General features: G+C 41.9%; 1 protein-coding gene across 3 annotated transcripts in view; it reads right to left on the bottom strand.

Moving 5' to 3' along the window:
• The window catches only part of MCC (MCC regulator of Wnt signaling pathway), a 203,847-nt gene that overhangs the window by 116,989 nt on the left and 65,026 nt on the right, over nucleotides 1-21,832 (bottom strand). Inside the window, exon 1 of one of the 3 annotated variants that reach the window (XM_035099857.3) lies at nucleotides 1,770-1,801. The exons of the other annotated variants lie outside the window; for them this stretch is intronic. Within the exon in view, the coding sequence (XP_034955748.2) occupies nucleotides 1,770-1,775 (6 nt within the window). The 5' untranslated portion in view covers nucleotides 1,776-1,801. Of the gene's footprint in view, nucleotides 1-1,769; nucleotides 1,802-21,832 lie in introns of those variants that run through there. 3 annotated transcript variants of the gene reach the window in all.

Below are 21,832 nucleotides of genomic sequence, written 5' to 3'. Positions count from 1 at the left end.
ACTACAGTGGTACCTCTGGTTATGAATTTAATTTGTTCCAGAGGTCCGTTCGTAACCCGAAGCCTCTCGTAACATGAGGCGCACTTTCGCTAATGGCGCCCCCACTGCTGCCATGCTGCCAGCGCACGACTTCCACTCGCATCCCAGGGCAAAGTTCACAACAAGGGGAATCTACTTCCGGGTTAGCAAAGCTCGTAACCTGCAGCGTTCGCAAGGAGAACGGTACGTAACACGAGATTTCACTGTATTCAAATAAAGGCACATGCAGTATACAACACCTGTCATTAGAAGAGCCAAAAAATAAAAGCAGAATTTCCAATCACCAGTTGTATTTTCACAGCTTCTCCAAAGCTAGTGCTAAGAAGACAACAAGTTGCTCTATTGTGGTTTTATTTAATATTTTTGAACAAGCATTTGTGCTGAAATCTTTAGCAACAATTACTGCGAGAAAACAGTTACAGTATTTATCCTGCTTTTAGTATTGCTAATCTGCCTACAAATAATAAATGCTATAGCCTGAGCACACAAAAACACAGTGGCTGGTATGAGCAGCAAAAAATAAAAAGGTGGCTTCATAGACTACTCGGTTTGGGGATGGTGGCAAGACCTGTCTAACTCTGGTGTTTCCAGAAGCAGGAGGCAGGTTTTACAGCTCATTTACTTGGTTGCAAAGAACTCAGTGGCAGCCTGCTCCATCACCATTTCTAAGTCCGGAGGGTGTATAGCAATTGATTGATTGATAGAGATAAGACACAATCAGAGAAAGAGAGGGAGGGAGGGGGAGGGAGAGGGAATGTGTGTGTGTGTGTGTGTGTGTGTGTGTGTGTGTGTGTTTAAAAGCAAATAATTCTAAGGAGTTGTATCCAACAAAGTCATTCTGTCAGCACAAGGGATTAAGCCAGCAATGGGACTTCATTGGACTCTCTCCAAAAATCTCTTATTGGTGGTTAAGGGAACCCCAAAACAGATTTGGGAAGGTGAGGGCAGAGGAAGTCCCACTGCAGAGGCAGAAAGTCCTTGCATTGTATGACTTTGTTGGATGCAACCCAATGCCATTAGCTGTATTAATACAATAAACAGGTCTCTAGCTCTTAAATTCCAATGCAACATGAGGAAAAGGGAGGAACAAGGGAACTGTCAGGGTGAACAAAGTATTGGAGCTAGATAAAGCAGAGGCAGAATTAAAGTGAAGAGCAGATGGACTGTGGAAGGCGAAATCTAACAAGTAGGGCTCGGCAAGTAAGAAAATGTGAAAACATGAAAAGATCCTGGTCTTAAAGGAAGGCTAGAGTGACTGGAACAAAGAAGTAAAGAGGAACTGAAGGGGGGAGCATAGGGGACATTGTGAGACCACAAAGAAACATGAGTGAGAAGGAGTTAAAGTGGTCATGTTTTTAGCTAGTCTATGCATACATTAGGAAAACCATATTATAAATGCCCACAAAATGGCATAGCTTGGTACAACATCCACAAACTGTCCACAAAAAAGGTTACCTGGAGATTACCCACAAGTCTAAAGGATATTGGAAAACAAGTTCTTCAAGCAAACAAGACAGAAAGCTATTCAGTATCACACATACCAGTCTTGCTGTAAGCAATCTGCAGACTCAACTCCTAGAACTGTTGATGTTGCTTTTACCTTGCTTCAGTCAGTGATTGCGGTGCCTCCTTCCTTGTTTAAGAAGCAACTATCCACATGTTTGGCAGCATTTTGCTTTCTAAAAGATGACCATGAAAGAGGGCTTTCCTCCCAGTTTAAAAGCATTTACCAACATCTTTGTGCTATGCTACAGACGAAGTGAAACTTCCCTCCTAGATCTCTGGCAGATTTCTTGTTTTCATAACGACATACCAGGAAAGGGGAAACCAAACAATGTTTGGCTTTTATAGTTGCACACACATATAGAAAACATTGAGTTAAAAACCCTGGACTTATCTGCCCACTTCCTTAAGGAAATTCAACACTACCCCACCCAGCTTCCAGCATAGCAGCATACTTCACGTATATTAGACAAAAAAACAAAACAGGAACTGGCGGAGGCCAGCTCACAGATGTCACATATGTGAGAGGGGAATATTATGTGAATATTAATCATCGAGCAGAGTCTGCCCTTCTGCCTAGGAGAAAGCAGCCACCAGGAGTGCAACAGATGTTTCAGTTTGAGTTAGTTGTGTCTAGGAAGCCCTCATTGCAAGGAGCACCTGGTTAAGTCTGCTAGATCACTGCCAACTGTGTTGGTCCCTGGGGATAAAAAACTTTGCTCCCTTCTTGCAGAGGCCAATGCAAATCAAGTGTTTGGAGGTCTTGTATTATGATGGCGCTTTATGTACATACACATCCTTCTGCAAGCTTAGAGGGACCTCCCTTGATCGAGGGATGGCCATGTGTCCTCCTTTGCAGATTGCAATCTTCCATTTAAAGGGCTGTGCCTTTTGCAGATACAAAACCTTAAGAAGGGAGAACAGGGATTGCGAAGATGCCCACCAACAGTTTACTTCTTGGATAGCAGGTTTGGCAGGCACACAGATCACATCTACCCCATGGCATCGAGATGTCCTTCATTTCTGTTTAAAATAAAATACTTATATATTTGTCCCTATACTAGGGTTGCCATATTACAAGAGGTAAAAGTCCACACCAGAGCCCGGGTTGCCCATGCCAGAGCCTGAACGAGACATGCCCGGGAATTCCAGGACGTATGACAACCCTACTCTATACATATAAAAGACAGCATGCACATTTTATGCAAATCTGTCTTTCGTTCTAAGTTTTAGTTAATTGTTCCCTTAAACATCTCACTGTAATGTGAATATTGTTTTAGATAAAGTTGTGTGCTTACAGAAGAGGAAATGATGCAAAAATATACACCCACAATTGGGGAGGTGAGCTGTGAGACGATCACCAATTTGCATCTTCATCTGTCAATTACTATTCCCCATTCACACACAAACATACACACATATGGAGAGATGCTTTATACCAAAATGTGTCAAGACCTAAACCCAACTGATTCAACATTTGATTTATGCTTCATTACTATTTCCTTGACCCAGGTGGTGCTGTGGTTAAACCACTGAGCCTAGGGCTTGCTGATCAGAAGGCCGGCGGTTCGAATCCCTGTGACGGGGTGAGCTCCCGTTGCTTGGTCCCAGCTCCTGCCAACCTAGCAGTTCGAAAGCACCTCAAAATGCAAGTAGATAAATAGGAACCGCTACAGCGGGAAGGTAAACGGCGTTTCCATGTGCTGCTCTGGTTTGCCAGAAGCGGCTTTGTCATGCTGGCCACATGACCTGGAAGCTATACGCCGGCTCCCTCGGCCAATAATGCGAGATGAGCGCGCAACCCCAGAGTCGGTCACGACTGGACCTAATGGTCAGGGGTCCCTTTACCTTTTACTATTTCCTAGTCAGCCCATATTAGTTTCTATGCAGCATAAATTGTAATAGTAGTAGTAGTAAATAATAATATCAGAATTATTGTTTTTTGCAAGAACATTAATCACCTGCAGGCCCGATGTGCATACCACTTCATAAAGTCCCACCATACTTGAAATGAAACATAGTTTAAATGAAATTAAAATTTGATTTAAAGAAAACAAGCAATATGCTAGTGCACATGGATGAAAAGGCCCCACAAAGCTCCCCACCTCAGCACACTGGGGAAGAAACAAACCAGAGGTTGGCTTGCTGTTAGGCGAGGACAGGCATTTGTGGTTTGTTTCTCTCCTAACAAAACACAATGGTAAGCCAAGGTTTGTTTCCACTCCTCACCACAGTGTTGCAGTGGGGAAAGGATGGCGAGTAAATGCTGTTTCTTGATCTTCAGTGAACATTCCCAGAAGAACAAGAGACAGTGCTTGCTCTACTCCCAATTGCAGCACTGAGGAAATTCTCCTCCAAGCCCAGAACTCCAATGGGGAAGAAACTCTTGAGTTATCTCCAAAAGTGCCTCTTCTCCCTATATGGTAACCCTGAATGCAGCTGACATGTAGAAGAGATGAATTGTGCTGTCCATTATTGTAAGAAACAGGCCCAGTCTTCCATGGAAGATATGTCTCACCTCCTCATAGATAATCATTAAAATATATCCCACTGTATTTCTGATGTAAGCATGATATATTTGGAAGAGAATTCTCCCCACCCTCATACTATTACAGTATTTCCCCTCCCCTTAATGAAGTTGACATATTCATAAATGCCTGTGGCACTGTACAATGATTTGAGTGGACAGAACGGAACAAAATCTTGTGTGCATGCCAGACTGAAGTAAAGGGTAAAGATAAAGCTCTCAAAATTCTTACGAAGATAAGTGAGGTGGAAATACTATTGCAGCAGCTCTGCAGAGCCATTATTTGAATTACGTTCTTCGGCAACTCCTGTAATAAAATTCAAACAGACTGGGAATATAAAACACACTGCGTAGTATTTCCTTTTCCAGTGAAATCACAGCTCAAGTATCCTTGGCTACTAAAGCAGAAATGAAAGCCTTGCACGGACTTGTCATTATGCAGAACACATGAACTTCCCCAAAGATATGGAAGAGGAGGAGAAAAATGTTCTGTACATGGCATTATGTTTAACAGTCCTCATTTTAACAACGGCAGTCAACTTGGTTGTATTCCTCATCTACGTTGCTGCTTCCTTACTTATGCATAAGTGACTTCTTTGAAACGCATTCCTAGACAGCAATCCTACCTCCTCTCTGCTTTTTTACCTGGAAGTATGTTCTGTTGGAGGGATGTGGGTGCCGCTGTGGGTTAAACCACTGAGCCTTGAGCTTGCCGATCAGAAGGTCAGTGGTTCGAATCCCTGCGATGGGGTGAGCTCCCGTTGCTCGGTCCCAGCTCCTGCCAACCTGGCAGTTCAAAAGCAAGTCAAAGTGCAAGTAGATAAATAGGTACCACTCCAGCAGGAAGGTAAACGGCGTTTCCGTGTGCTGCTCTGGTTCGCCAGAAGCGGCTTTGTCATGCTGGCCACATGACCTGGTAGCTGTATGCCGGCTCCCTCAGCCAATAACATGAGATGAGTGCCGCAACCCCAGAGTCGGTCACGACTGGACCTAATGGTCAGGGGTCCCTTTACCTTTGTGTTCTGTTGGAATAAATGGTATCTGAATAAGTACAGTTAGGGTGGTGGCAAAGGCTGAGGAATGGAATCAAAACACACATTCACACCAAGAGGAGCTGCAAAAGAACAGGGACAGGACAAAAATATGCAAAAGTTATCCTTATGCCTCAGTAAAGCATGGAAATAGCTCCCAGTAGCCTGAGGCCACTTTTCAAATTTCCAAAATTAAGGCTGTGCAGAACTATGGACAACAACTATCCTCTAACATCCAAATTCTTAAAGTATTGCTATTCAAATGCTAAAAAGAAGTGTCATTAAAAATATCCTCATGATACAATTCTCTTCCTATAGTTTGCTGAGCACTGAGGATCTTATTAAATCCTCTAGCCTAAATGCAGTAATGAAAAGAAGGCAATTTAATTCACAAGGTTAATACATCAACTGCCTCCAGAGGAACAGATGGCTCCTAGCTTTACTCATATTAAGATGAATAACACTATTAATATATTCTCAGAATTAAAAGGGAAAGGTGTATGTAGAAGTGAATGAGTGTGAAGTGGCAGCACACCAAGGCACAAACACTCTGAACGTCATATATTAAGTGGGGTCAAAAAGGTGACTAACCAGGAAATATATATTTGAGTTATGGTGGTTGGATGAAAGTGTTAACTCTGTATGGTGCTGTTGACAAGAGGTGAACAACATGCAAGAGACGTTTAAGGAAAGAACTGAAAACAAGTTCAGGGACAACGGAAGTGTGTGCCTTGGGTAAAGTCAAACTGTTGTAGAATTACAGCGCCTGCTGTGGCTGTAGAGACAAGGTACGGGAGAGACATGTTTTATTGCAGGTGGGGGAGATGAAGGCAGTTTTACTGCTACAGGTGCACCCTGGTGTTTCTTTTCTCTGTGTTACTCCCAGCTGTGGATTCATGAGCTGATTGTCTGTCTCCAGGCACCTAGTCTGCAAGGGATTCCCATATGTTGGGGTTAATGTTGCCAGCTTTAATGTCACGGTTGCAGAAATCTTTGCAAGGCAAGAGTTCATTTCGCAACAGGAAATTAGTCTTTTCAATTAACGCTTGCTGATAGGGCAAGGATTTTGCACTCGCAGATCTATAACAGTATTTTAGAATTAAACAGTCCCAAGATTTCTCATATGAATGTTATTCTGACTAATGGGACTTAAATCTCCCTATTGTCTCCTCAGATAGAATGTTAATGTATCACATGTTGCACAGAAAAAGAATAGTTATTTGTCCCATTAGTTTTGAAACCTCATTTACACCAGACATGAACTGGCTTAGTGGATTAAACAGTTTCTGGACTGTTTCAGCTTTTAGATAGATTTTGACCAAATCAGAGTAGTTTTAACCAAGTTAGCAGAAAATTACAAAGTATGGCTGTAATTATAGCTACACAGTGCCTTCATTCCTTTGAAGAAAACATCTGCATTAAGTACAGGGGGGGGGGGTTCAGGATGAGCACTGCAGTGTAAAATACTATGAATAGCTACAGTCACCTTTGCTTAAATACCACAAAACTGTGTTACTGGTAATTGCAATATACCATTAACTATCGCAAACTGCCTACGGTATGATCTAGCATTATTAAAAGCAAAGAGGATTTTGACATTGACTTTGACACAGTGTGGGCAGTAGCTGTGCTAATTTGGAAGCTTGAAATAAAAACAGTAAACACCTGATGAACGGATCGTTATAAAATAATTCATCCACATGAATTTTTCTTTCCCTTTTCCCCTATCCTACATTATTACAAAAAGTTACGTAGCAGCACAGGCAAAATTACTGATAAATTAAGATTCCTACAGGGCAAGCACATGCCTCAGAGTAAAGGATTCCCACCACTCCAATTTAGTCCAATTTAGCAACTGAAATATTCTTTACCTTTTAAAAAAGTCTTTACAGCACACTCCTATGCATGCCAGCAGCCATTTCCATTGAGCTAAGCAGTACCTATTCACAGACAGGTGCCAGCTTGGGGTGGGGGGATGCACTTTGCCCCCCCAATAGTTCTTAAGGAGGGGGCCAGGCCCCCTCAATATTGAGCAGTGAAGTGGCATGCCACGTCAGAACATTGTATAAAATCTGGGACCTCCTTTGAGCTTGAGGCCCAGGAGAAACGGCACCTGTTGATCCTGCTCACAGGTCAGTGTGTTTGCAAAAACCTTCTATATTCAAAACTAGTCCCTTTAAAATATCAGAAAATATTAATGCTTTTGGGTTTACCTTCCCAAGTGAAAATCACAGAAGCTACAGGTGTTGCTTGCTATGGTATTCTATTCTGCCTTAATGTCTTCAACAATACTGTATAAATAATTGCCAAGGAGCATTAACTAGGTGACAGACCCTTAGAATTCTGCTAAAAATTAAGAGATACTAAGCGTTTTAGGGTGGGGATCTGTTTTCCTTCTCTAGGTGACCAGGTCAAAACTCAGTGTCCTTGAGTGGGTATGTAGTCCTGTAGAAATTAAAAACAACCAGTAGCACGGGGCAGCTGATTTATCACCACACAGACTTATTTATCATTTCCTTGCACCAATGCTGTGTCTTTCAAAGTTTTGCAAATTCCAAAATACCTCGGATTTTTTAACTTGCATTATCCAAAGTCTGAGGTTAGAGCATTGATTAGAAAAACAACCACCTATACTTTTTATATTAATGCTAGGACAAATCCAGCAAAGAAAAGCAGGCAACATTTACCCTGCCTCTCCTCCAAAGAGCTTAGGGTTGCAAAAGTGGTTCTCTCCAGAAATCTCCATTTTGATTCTCACAACAATCTTGTGAGATAGGCCAATCACTCTCCCTCAGCTAGTGTCACAACACTTTAAGAATCTCCACTTTACAAACAAACTGCAACTAACTAGAGGTTGATGTACTTGGAGGCGGGGGAAAGAGTTATTGTCATAATTTATGAAAAGCTTTCCCCATACGACAACATGACTTTAGAACAGGGGCTCCCAAACTACGGCCCCCGGGCCGGATGCGGCCCAATTGGCCTCCCAATTCGGCCCCCGTCGGCCGCTGCAGCCGCCCGCTCTTACGGCGTGCGGCGCGGCGACGATATTCAAAATCAGCAAAAAATCACCGAAAATCCTTTGTGCGCATGCGTATGGGCCTCTCCCGACCCAGAAGAGGTCATTTCCGATGCACTTCCGGGTCGGGGGAGGCCCATACGCATGCGCACAAGCGATTTTCGGCGATTTTCCCCCGACCGTGTGCGTGTGTGCATGCGCACGGGCGCGCACACCCCCGCCCTCCGGCCCGCTGCGTGTGCACTCCCCTGCCCTCCGGCCCGCCGTGCGGTAAGTCTGGGGACCCCTGCTTTAGAACGTCCTACACTACTTCAGCTATGAAATCTTGAAAAGTGGCTGAATTCATACAGCTGAGAGAAGCAACTGAAGTAACTGAAATTTGATTTTAAAAGAAATCATCAAGACATCTCTATCAAAGAAGATTAACATCAACAAAAACATGTAAATGCTTCTAGATAAGCAAACTGGCTCAATCACCTTCTAAATCCGGCCTGCTCAGCATGTTTTTAAATGAGCAGAATTTGTCCTTTTATTTAAAAAGCATCTATGGGTTATTTGTGGGGCATAGGAATTTGTTCATTTTTAAAAAAAAAATTCAAAATATAGTCCGGCCCCCCAAAGGTCTGAAGGACAGTGGACTGGCCCCCTGCTGAAAAAGTTTGCTGACCCCTGCTAGAGGTCACTGTGTTTGTTATCCCTGATCCAGAAGTGTTCATTGTTCCTGAGCACCTTCATACAATGATTTCTCTCTTTTTGGCAGGGAGGGGTGTTAAGAATCTTAGAAAACTAAAAATCGAATCTTTTTTTAATTAAAAAAAGCTGTTATTTAATGGTTTGAAATAAAATACTGACAAAGCCTGTTGAAATCCTAAGAAAATGAAAGGTATTTTTATTATAATCATAAAAAATATCAGAAGGAAGTAAGCCAAACTCTGTTACGACGTCTAAATATAGGCATAATTTTAGCAATGCTAATACTATTGTTGAAGCCAAAGCATATTTATAACTGTGAGCTCATAACAGCAATGTCTGGAGCAATATGAAAGCAGCTCAAGAATTTAGGGAATTCCATGGCCTCTTCCTTGTTTTTGGTTTTTTACACTACTTATTTAAAAAGTATGAAGTAGATTCATAGACCTCTAAATCCTTGAATAAGAGAAATACTAATTGTGCTAGCACGTCAAAGTGCAAGTAGATAAATAGGTACTGCTCTGGTGGGAAGGGAAACGGAATTTCCGTGCGCTGCTCTGGTTCGCCAGAAGCAGCTTTGTCATGCTGGCCACATGACCTGGAAGGTGTACGCCGGCTCCCTCAGCCAATAATGTGAGATGAGCGCCGCAACCCCAGAGTCGTCCGTGACTGGACCTAACAGCCAGGGGTCCCTTTACCTTTACCTTACAGCTGCTAAGGAAGCTTCTGGTGAAGAATCAAGGTGGTTAGACGTCAGATTTTAAAAATCACATCTCTCCACCATGAAAGATATATTAACTTAACTAAGCTACACATTTTATAGGAGGAGGAGATGTGGCAAGTCTTGTACAAAGGACTCACATAAAGATTCATTATACAGAGGTAGGTCCCAAGGTTTTGCAAACTATGGAACAACTTCTGCAAAAACAACAAATTATTTTTGCCATCTGCTATACGCTTTAAATATGATAAATAAGCCAAAATAAGAGACAGCCACTATACAGCTTGAAACACACGGCTTCTTCCTAATATAAGCATTTACAGTTATACCTCTGTTTAAGTACCCTTCGGTTCGAGTACTTTCAGTTTAAGTACTCTGCGGACCCATCTGGAACGGATTAATCCACTTTCCATTACTTACTACGTCAGACCAACACGGCTACCCACCTGTAACTTTCAATGGGAAAGTTCGCTTCAGGTTAAGTACGGACTTCCAGAACCAATTACACTCATACTTCGGGTTAAGTACGCTTCAGGTTGAGTACCCCACGGACCTGTCTGGAACGGATTACTTTCAATGGGAAAGTTCGCTTCAGGTTAAGTACGGCCTTCTAGAACCAATTACACTCATACTTCGGGTTAAGTACGCTTCAGGTTGAGTACTCCGCGGACCTGTCTGGAACGGATTACTTTCAATGGGAACGTTTGCTTCGGGTTAAGCACTCCGTGGACCGTCTGGAACGGATTAATCCACTTTCCATTACTTTCAATGGGAAAGTTCGCTTCAGGTTAAGTACGCTTCCGGTTAAGTACAGACTTCCGGAACTAATTGTGTACTTAAACCGAGGTACCACTGTATATATTTCACATAATCCCATTTTATAAAAGAATCAGACAAATTCATGAAATCAAGATGACAATATTGCCTATCGTATGTCTCTTAATACCAGTTATTTGGGATAACAAGTGGGAATTGTGCTACTGAACTCATGTTTTGCTAGTGGTCTTCCCATAGGCACCTGGTTGGCTCAATAGGGCTTTCATTCAATGCTTGACTCAATAGGGCTTTCATTCTATCAGGCAGGGGCCTTCCTATATTATTAATTTTCTTCTGCCCACAGGATAGGATGGACTTCAAATAGATAATTTAACACCCCAAATTTATACAGACTATTTGGAAGTAGAAATGACTTACGCAGGAGGATACAAAGTTGTATTATATATATAATTCTTTCCTTTTGTTTCCCATTTGCAACCTGATATATAATGCAAAAACAACACAGTGACTCTGTCTTTATTGTAATTACAAGTAAACTTTTTAATAAAAAAAACAGGCCAAATATAAAATAGGCTTATTTCATATTTCCCTCTATGTTTTTCATTTATTTAAACGTGTTGCCAGGACCCAGTCTTCACACAACTACTATTTCCTTCTACAGTACTTGTTGGTAGTGCAGACTTACAGATACATATTCACTTAAAATATCATAGCTAAAATTAGCACTCTGGTATACACCTATAAATCATGTATTATTTATTACATTTGCCAATTATCTACCTACAAAGCACCATGTCTATGTAATGTAGCACTAATGAAAGCAAAATATCACCAAGAGGTTTGTACTAGAGGAATGTCAGTAGTTGATCTCTGGCCAAAACCCTTTCCGCTTATTCAGGTCAATTGTTTTCTCTAGTACAGCCTAAAATGTCAGAGCGATAATAACAGGAAAATAAACAACAGGCAAGAAATTGGATCGACCTATAAATGATCGTACCCTAATTTAAAATATCATCCAATATTTTTTAATGGTCTGATTTTTCACAATACATATTACAAGTTCTTTCCTACCCAACTTTGTCTAGTCTACCCTTCTCATTTATGGGAAAGTTGTATGGTTGAAGAAAGGATGATGAAAAATACATCATTTGCAGGAATTTAGCCAAGGAAGTGCAAGACAGGCAGTGCAAGACAGGAGTGCAAGTGCAAGACAGGAGGCAGTGCAAGACAGGAGGCAGTGCAAGACAGGAGTGCCTGGCGTGCTATGGTCCATGGGGTCACGAAGAGTCGGACACGACTAAACGACTAAACAACAACAACAACAGCCAAGGAAGACGGTGGTTACAATTTTACAGTTGAAATTTCTTAAGAAGCAACGTTTAAATATTTTTATGGCACAAAATGCCATAGTGAGGCATACGCACAGCTGAAAAAGAGCAAGATAATTATCCTGTAACTAGAGATAAGTTTTACAATTATGTTACAGAATTATCAGACTCATTCACAGGCATAAACAGTAATTTCAATCTTACAAAAATCCTTTGCAGTCCCCACTACAGTTTCTGTATTGCAATGCAGAATCATTACTGTAAATCTAAACAGACAAGAACACCTCTCCTGAAACATTTAAAGCAGAAGTAGTAACTTTGGGAATTTGACAAGAACGGATGCTAGCATAAATCTACAGCAAAGGTTGACAGAAAGTAAGGAAGAGATCATTTTAATAGTGGCCATAGTATAGTGCTCATGAGTATATATAAAAACCATGTACAGTGGAACCTTGGTTCTCGAACTTAATCCATTCCGGAAGTCCGATCAAATTCCTCAAACCGTTCGAAAACCTAGGCGCAGCTTCCGATTGGCTGCAGAAGCTTCCTGCAGTCAATGGGAAGCTGTGTCGGACGCTCGGCTTCTGAAAAACGTTCGAAAACCGCAACACTTACTTCTGGGTTTTCGGCGTTCAGAAGCCAATTTGTTCGTCAACTAAGCTGTTCGAGAACCGAGGTACCACTGTAGTCCTTGGGACACCTGAAAACTGCTGAAAAAGTCACTGATGCAGCTGCACAGTATGGTTTAAAGGTAAGGAAAGGGAAAAAATGAGGAAATTACAGACAAACTGGTACAGCGATTTGGTAATCAACTTTGTTTCTAGGTGTTAATACAAAGCAACCTGTTAGCGAGAAGCCATTTTAAAAATACAACAGTATATTGAAATTAATAGCTTAAAGAATTAAAAAGGTAAAGGTGATAATCAGGTCCAGTCGTGTCTGACTCTGGGGTTGCGGTGCTCATCTCGCTCTATAGGCCAAGGGAGCCGACGTTTGTCCGCAGACAGCTTCCAAAGCTGCTTCTGGCAAACCAGAGCAGCGCACGGAAACGCCGTTTACCTTCCCGCCAGAGCGGTCCCTATTTATCTACTTGCACTTTGATGTGCTTTCGAACTTTTGAACTGCTAGGTAAATTAAGAATGGCTAATTAAACCATTTCCCCAATGTACCGAATATAAACATCCTGCATACATTATACAATACCTGATTCCATCCACTTTCCTAAATATTTACACTAACATTTTACAAACATGCAGTGTTCTATGCAGCTTACAAAAACACAAAGCTGTTGTTCATCAAACATTTGTACTATCTGTGCTATTTGGAGATACGGATTTATTTATTTCTAAATGCAACCTTCTGCTGAAAGGCTTTAAGAAAAATGGGAAACCTAAAGGCATAGGATAAAACAATAACAAACTGACACCATCTTGGAAGCAGAGAAGAGGGATGAGATACATAGGAGACCAGATTCCCCACTGTAAGAATGATTGGGGTAGGGACACTCAGTCCCTCAAGCCATTAGGCATACAAGACCATTGCTAGAGGCAAAGCTGACTGATGCTCTTAACATTAATTCACTCAATTAGTACTTCTTTGATTTGCCTGTTAATCTATTGAAATGGTTGTGATAAACTCATCTGAATAATACTGAATGTTCTTTCCAACTTTATTCTTTGATCATTAAATAAGTACAGTCATGCCTCGGATTACAGATGCTTCAGGTTGCGCACTGCGCGAACCTGGAAGTACCCGAACGGGTTACTTCTGGGTTTCGGCGCTTGCACATGCGCAGAAGCACCGAATCGCGACCCACGCATGCACAGATGCGATGCTGCGGGCTGTGAACATGCCTCCCGCAGGGATCACGTTCGCAACCCGAGCGTCCACTATACTGCAGATGGGCAAATAGTCTTCATTATATCCTGACTGTTGTGACATCCCCACCCCACACCATCTTAAAAACACATCCAGGGTCCCTGGCTGAAGAGACAGTTGCCAGTCATCAAGTAAACATGGAGGAAAATGAGAACATGCATTTCTGAATGCCCAACATGAAAATTGTCACAAGCCAAGTAATTACAGCAAGTAAGGGCACAAAATGCCATGGGGAAAAGGGAGGGGAGGAAACAAGGAGGTGAGACCCGCTGCAGATAAATAGGCGACACAAACATGGAAGATAAAATAATTAGCAAATTCAAATTATAACTTGAATTCAGGAGTCCTGGAGAGAGTTAATGATCTCCCACTTGAGTGTCTTATCAAGAGGAATTGCCTACTTTTATAAGCTAGTTTGGTCCCCAGGTCGATTCTGATGATCAACACATTCAAAGGTTACAGTAGAGAATGAGAACAAACTGAACAGAGTGCCTTGGGAATTAATTAATATTAAAGCAAGGTTAGATTTTCTTAAAAAGGAAGAAATGCTCATGTTGCTGCAGTGGTGGTTAGTCTGTTGTCTCTTGTACAAAAGAAAAAGTAATAATTTGTTTCCAAAGCAGATTTTCACCCTGTTTAGAAATGTTCTAGCTAATTTTACATCATGTACTGTGTATCTAAAGCAAATTAGAGCTATTTTACAAAAACCAGATTCATAATAGCTTTTCAGCCTCTCGTGGTGTTGCAAAATTTGCTTAGCACTTACAGGTTTCATTCTGAAATATAAACAAGCTCTTAAATCAAACCCTCCAATGTAATAAAGAGGTGTCTGTAGACTTTCCTAAAGTGTATTCATCCCAATTTCTTTCTGATTTGAGAGCCTAAGAGCAGTACTATAAAATGAATACACACAGCCTAGCTAAGAAAAACTGAGTTTTGAGATTACCTCAAAGGATGTCTTGACAATCACTGTACTGCAGTGAATTAATGGCTTGGATTTTATGGAGCTCCATGCTCTTTAAACAATATTGTTATATTTTAGTGCCGGAACAGTACAGAAAGCATTTCAGACGACAGCCCATAGTACAATAATTCATTTCCCATGGAGTCAGTCATAGATCTTTAGTCTTAAAATGGCAGGAAGGAGGAGCAGGTGTTAGGATCTCCTACTCTCGAGTAGGACACTGGCAGAGACACATGCCCGACTGACATGTTCCCTCCCTCCTGGTCGATCGTTCGGGAGCTTCAAAAGCTTTCTCCAGCCCGAACATCACAGCGACTGATGCCAACTGACATCAGCACACTTACGGATCTGCAGAGTTTGCACAGTTGTGTAACAGAACTCAGCAACTCAGCATTTTGGCTAATCTACTTTTATTTACAAATAAACACACACAGAGCACTGCAACATGGCTCCCTCCCTCTCTAGCATCAGGCAGCAAAGAGAAAAAACAAAGGACAATAGTGTCACTTCAGGAAACACAGTAACACAAACATCCTGTCTTCATCACTTCCCACTGTGTGGAGTCAAAACATACAATCCCATGACAACAATCCCATGACAGCAGACACGGGGAATGAATCTCCAGCAGGGACCTCGAGAATGTTCTGTAGTGCACCTATGTGACTGTAATGTGGGTCAGAAAAAAATGGGTTGTGCCCTAGAACAGCAGCAGATGGGAGAAGAGGGGGGCCCAGAAATGAGAGGCGGAGCCAGTACAGAATGGACCCTAAACCAAGAAACTGTTGTTTGTGGTCAAGGAGGCAGCTGAAGAGAGAGAGTGTAAGACAAGAGATGTCAGTCCTCTCACCAGCTCCCAGCTCCCACCTGCTAGTCTTGCTCTTGCTGGGCCTCTCACCATCAGGTAAGCCAACTTCTATGCCCAACCGTAAACTGGAACCCTAACAACAAATCCTATGGATGTACTAGAATAGAGACAGTTCCATTTTCCAGGTCTCAAGGAATTGTCTGAAGGCAAATGACACAGAAAGTTTACAGAAGTTAAAAGGGTGCGCGTATCTTTCCTTTCCCCTTGTCTCTCCTACAGCCCATGTTCCCCATTTAAAAATCTCTTAAGAGGGTCAGGAGAGACTTCCAAATGTCATGGACAGCGACATATGAGGTTGCAGGAAAGAGGAATTCCTTCAAATTAATCCGAGGAATCTTGCACTAGTATACTGCTATACTAAACATCGTATTAAATTCATTAACAATCAGAGATAATTAGTACTAATTTTACATTCATGATTATCAGTTCTCATTCGCAAAAGGTTTGCTGTGATAATTCATTCTAGGATCCAAATGAATAATAAGTTCCGTTTTCATGTCTTTAGATATTAGTATCAACACAACACTCACTCTGTGATATTCCTAAGCATCTTCAATTAGTCTCCTACAACGTATTTAGGAATTATATCACCCTTTTGTTCACAATGAGTAATGTTGCTTTTATGCATATACCATGGATGCTAATAGCGTAGAAGGCTAGAAAGGTCTGAAGCCAATCACTCTGATGCAAACTGAAGACTTATTAATCTAAGAATATTGCTGTATGACACTCTGAATGGAACAACTTATCCATACATGATTAGAATCAGTTATTAGCTTTCATGCAATCTATTCTACGCAGAAAAATGGATTTACCATGAAACCCACCAATAACACAGAAAAAACAGGAATTCAGAGCAATTTCCTGGGATTAAGAGAACAGCTCATCCGTGAAAGGCGATTAGTGTATTTCTTTGACTTCCAAAAGGAATAGGTATTGAAACTCAATGGCATGAGCCTTCATAGTTCTTAAACAAACATACCCAATCAGGAGCCTTAATATGGAGGAATTGGAATGCAGCAGAATACTCAAATATGAAAGGTCAGAGGACAAAACAGTAATGAATCTGTAGGGATGTACTAAAGACATTTTATATATATATATAAAAAAACAGCCAGGAGTGCCCTGGTGGGAAATTGTGACAACCGCTAAGCTCTTTTTCTTCCTTACCTCTCCAATCCTTCATCTTTCACTGGCTTTGTTCAGCTTTGTTGCACTGTGCCATGTTACAGGCACCCTTGGAGACACTGCTATGTTATGTCGCTTAAGGCACACTGCACACAAAAACCAGGCTCAGGGAATGGCTATTATAACTATTCTTTAATTAATTTCCATATTGCCCTTCGTCCAAAGATCACAGCGCAGTTCACAGCATAAAAATACTAAATATAAACACAAAATACATAATTAAAAAGAGCAAAAACAAAACAAGTCCATAACCTCCCTCGCACAAACACATTTCAAAGGCCGTCACCCAGCCTGCCCTGAGCCTTCCCTCACTCGGGGCCACCGCCAGGCCTTGCTTGGGGCTGCTGCCTAGAAGTTGCTCTTGGTCGCTCGCTTACTGCAATCAGTGGGGTTAGAGGGAAGGCTTGGGGCAGTGACCCCAAGAGAAGGAAGGCTTGGGACAGGCTGGGCAGTGGCCCCCTGAGCAACTTCCGTACAGCAGCCCTGGCGGTGCACATGAGTCTCTCTCTCTCTCCTCCCCACACGTCCTCCCCGTTAAAGTGGAGTGCTCCCCACTTTATGTGAATTCAGTAATGAACACGGAGCCCCAGAATGTAACCCCTACATAAGTGGGAGGGGTGCCTGTATATTGAAGGGGCCAAGGAAGCCTTCCTGGGGACAGCATTCCAGAAACAGGGAAACACTGCAGAAAAGTCCCTTTCTCATGTTGCCACCCTCTGGACCTCTCGTTGAAGAGGCACACAAAGAAGGGCCTCAGAGAATGATCACCAGGCCTGGATGCCATTGCCCATCGTAGCCCTTCAAAACCACAATCCCTTCGGGAGGCTCTGGGACACGTTTGGTTTTGTGGTTGCACTCTACTTTTCCAACAACCATGCTCATCTCTGAGCAGCTAACAATAAAGAATTAAAATTAGCAAGCATCAATATAATAACATCAAAATACGGACTAAACTGGTGAACAACGATGATCAGCCGGGGTTGGTTTGGGGAGGGAGGGGTGTAATAGCTGCTACTACTTGTAAGTAGTTACATCACCTTGCCGACAAAGGTCCATATAGTTAAAGCTGTGGTTTTCTCAGTAGTGATGTATGGAAGTGAGAGCTGGACCATAAAGAAGGCTGATCGCCAGAGAATTGATGCTTTTGAATTATGGTGCTGGAGGAGACTCTTGAGAGTCCCATGGACTGCAAGAAGATCAAACCTATCCATTCTTAAGGAAAATAGCCCTGAGTGCTCACTGGAAGGACAGATCCTGAAGCTGAGGATCCGATACTTTGGCCACCTCATGAGAAGACTCCCTGGAAAAGACCCTGATGCTGGGAAAGATGGAGGGCACAAGGAGAAGGGGACGACAGAGGACGAGATGGTTGGACAGTGTTCTCGAAGCTACAAATATGAGTTTGACCAAGCTGCGGGAGGCAGTGGAAGACAGGAGTGCCTGGCGTGCTCTGGTCCATGGGGTCACGAAGAGTTGGACACAACTAAACGACTAAACAACAACTTGTAAGTAAGCTGTGGTGGAAATGATTTTGCTGCTAAAACTACTCAAATGCAGCTCACCTAGGCTACCAGAGACATTTCATCCATACTACGTTGAGTTTTTCCATAACACCCTTGGGGGGAAAATAAGAAGGAAAAATATTCCACTGCATATTTGAGCATCCTGGCTACCATTCAGGACAATGTTTTAATGTACAGTACCTACCATGCGTACATTAACCTAAAATGTACAGGTAATTAAAAGACAGGTCTTGCCCGTGTTTTAAGTAGTAACCTGAGACACACAACAAGCATAGATGGCAATATAACACAGTGACATTTACATTTTTCTTATTAATAACATCAGTCTCCTCAAAATTGTGATTTTCAAAATCCCCAGGCTTGATTCCAAGTAAACACCTCCACTTCTGTTATGTTCACGCTATCATTGTAGAGGCTTACCTACTGCATATTCCTAAATGAATAATATTACTTAGTAATCCTAAGAATAATAAAAGGTTGGGTTTGTTGTATTTTATTCCAATTGTATATAATGTTGTCAAAAACCTATGTTAATCTCTGCCCTCCTTATTTGAGCTGGTTTAATTCTTCTCTTTCAAGCCAATGAAAACTAGAATTAATGCTCCATTATTTATATGTACTTTGAAAAAGCGAACAGAGTGAATTATTTCCAAACTGTATAAGCAAAAATCTAGTTAATACTATCAATGTGTGAACATCAAGCAAGCAAATGGTTTTTATTAATCTCTCCAGTGTCATGGCAAAGTCACCAGCTCATCGTGCAAGTTGGCATTGAGCCCACAGAAGCTCATAGAAATAGATGAACATTTAAAGGATTTCAAAAACTGTGGCACAGTTTTGAGTAAAATTAACCAGTTAAAAATTGTGCCCTTGAATTTCCAACTAAGGTTAGAGGATCTTTTATTATGTTTCACTGTAAATAATCTTAAATAAATGAATTTTTGGCTGTACGGGTATAGGGATAGATTTGCTGTGGTAATCTACTATGCCTGGCATGTTACTTTCAGGCAACACATGTTCAGCCTTATTAACTATGCAGTCCATAGTGCATTTCCTAGTGCCTGGCTATTAGCTGCAAGTATTTTAATAGCATACAGATGAATTACATAATCTCTGCCATTTTTTCATTAGGAGGTCTTGAGAACAGCATTATCTGTACTGACAATGCCCCTGTGTTTGAGAAATCTTTTTATAGTACTTCAGTTTAATGACATGCAAGCCTCAAACATTGTGTGCAACTGATAAGCAGCTCACACAAATCCAGAAAGTAAACATTCTTTGAAGTGATGTGCTTTATACACCAGAAATGCCGTATGTCTGTCACGCTAGGAATAGCATACTAGAAATGTTATCAATGAACCAGACTACAGGCAAATTCATGTATGTGATTTTGGCTTATTTCCTATTTGTGTGCCCAAGCCTAGAGAAAAAAGGTAGATATATATCAAGGCCCCAAAGTGATGCTGTAATCTAGACTTTCACACTGTAGCACACACAATTTAACAATCCATGGGGGCTGTTTGGAGGATCAAAGTACATGGCAGACACCTGTAACTATCTTCCAAAACTCTTCTTTTTTTAAGTGGAAAAAGTAGCCCCTGAAATTGAAATGTTTTGTGTTATGCCACGTCCTCTCTATGGCAGAATTTTTGGGATTGGCACCCCACCACTCGCTCGAAATCTGAAATAATAATAATGATTTTATTATTATTTATACCCCGCCTGTCCACCTGGGTTGTCCTAGCCACTCTGGGCAGCTTCCATCACATATAAAAACATAATAAAACATCAAACATTAAAAACTTCTCAATACAGGGCTGCCTTAAGATGCCTCCTAAAAGTCAAATAGTTGTTTATCTGTTTGACATCGGATGGGAGGGTGTCCCACAGGGTGGGTGCCACTACCGAGAAGGCCCTCTGTCTGGTTCCCTGTAACCTCACTTCTCGCTGTGAGGGAACCGCCAAAAGGCCCTCAGAGGTGGACCGCAGTGTCTGGGCTGAACGATGGGGGTGGAGATGCTCCTTCAGGTATACAGGGCCCACTAAATGTGCCCACTAGTGCAAAAAGGTTGGTGACTCCTGAACTACTTTCTACAAATCCTCATACCCTTCTCTATCCAGACAAGCAACAAGCATTCTCAGAACTCCTGGACACACACACACACACACACACACACACACACACACACACTTGGGGAGGGGGCATTTGAAGTGTGAAGGAGAAGTGGCTGGGGAGAGTTTTGAGAGCCAGACAGGATGATTGGAGGGCAGTATTCAACCCCTGGACCCTATGTTTCCACCCCCTGTACTAGGAAGGAAAACAAATATATCCTTACGTTTTGTCCTGCAAGTGAAAAAATAGCTGCAGATTTGTGACTCTGAACACAAAAGGGCAAGGGATTAGTGCCCCCTTCTCAACTACCAGACCTCTGGTCAAACTGGCAGCTTCCCACAGCTGCTTTTTGTTTTTTAAAAAGCCACCAAGATGTTACACACATCTGCCACGCATCATTTACTTACAAAACTTAATTACAACCAGTGGGAGAGTACACAGGAGTGTCAGAAATGTCTCATCTACCCATTTAAAAAAGATAGTTTACATTCACAATTCATTTAAATGTTCACATTTTTAAACAAAGCGGATTAGATTTTGTTTAGTTGTGAATAATTATGGTTTGATTTAAAGTACCGTAGTTTTTTTAAGAAAATTGTCTCCTCTTAACTTTGACATCTAGACTTCCTGGCTACTGTCCATGAGCTCCACCATAAAAAATCATCCCTTACATCTATTCGTTTTTGAAAATTAGATAACCCTCTGGTTGCTACTTTTCCATCAGACTTCATTAACTGGGCCATCTTGAAGATGCCAATTTAAAAATGGATAAATAGTGCTAATATTACATTTCATCGAAAGCAGAGCAACGCTATCTGAGCTCAGCTACACAGGGACAGATGAATGCAAGCTATAGCTCATTCATTCAGCAAACTACCAAACAAAGCATCTGCAACAACATGAAGCAAAGGCAGACAGCAATCTTTGCTGCCATTCTCTCCGTGTATTACAGAATTGTGTGAAACCCACGAGCAGAGTTCCATTTTCATTTCTCTTTTCCCAGCCCAAGTCAACTCAATGTGAATTTCAGCTGGCTCACTACCATTTCCTTCAACGCTGTCATTTGCTCACTTCAGTTAAAATCCATGTGTTTGCACACATGCAAGTTTTCTTGATGGTCACACTGGACCATAGTTCTACACAGCACAGGGGTGACGGACATGGCACCCGAGGACAGTTGCGTAGTGTAGGTTGTCAGCATCTAGGGCTGTGCAGAGGGGGTGGGTGGGTGGGTGGGAAATGGATGCAGTACGCATGCGCATTCAACTGCCTAATGGAGTCTGCGTTGCCCAGAAGATTGCAGCCAGAGAGATAAGAAAAGAAGAGTTGTTCCATTGTCTGAAAAGGTTACTTCCTGGTTCGCATTTCAACGAAGCCTAGTGATGGAAGTACACAGCTGTATTGAGGCAGCACCAGGTGTTGAAATTTTGCATCCCTAACAATTTTGCACACGGTGCCTGCCTCCCCCCCGCTACGCCACTGCCTGAGGGCACACAGGCAGCCTTAGACGCCTTTTGTGTGCTCCAGGGATCCCATCCCCTTGCCACTGAAATAATTTTTCCAAGGCTAACTGCAACATGGAACAAAATAAAAAAATTCCTTCAGTAGCACCTTAAAGACCAACTAAGTTTTTATTTTGGTATGAGCTTTCGTGTGCATGCACACT

This window comes from Zootoca vivipara, chromosome 10 (assembly GCF_965207765.1).
Source record: "Zootoca vivipara chromosome 10, rZooViv2.hap1.1, whole genome shotgun sequence".
Classification (NCBI taxonomy): domain Eukaryota; kingdom Metazoa; phylum Chordata; class Lepidosauria; order Squamata; family Lacertidae; genus Zootoca; species Zootoca vivipara.
This window is presented reverse-complemented; position numbering and strand designations above follow the sequence as displayed.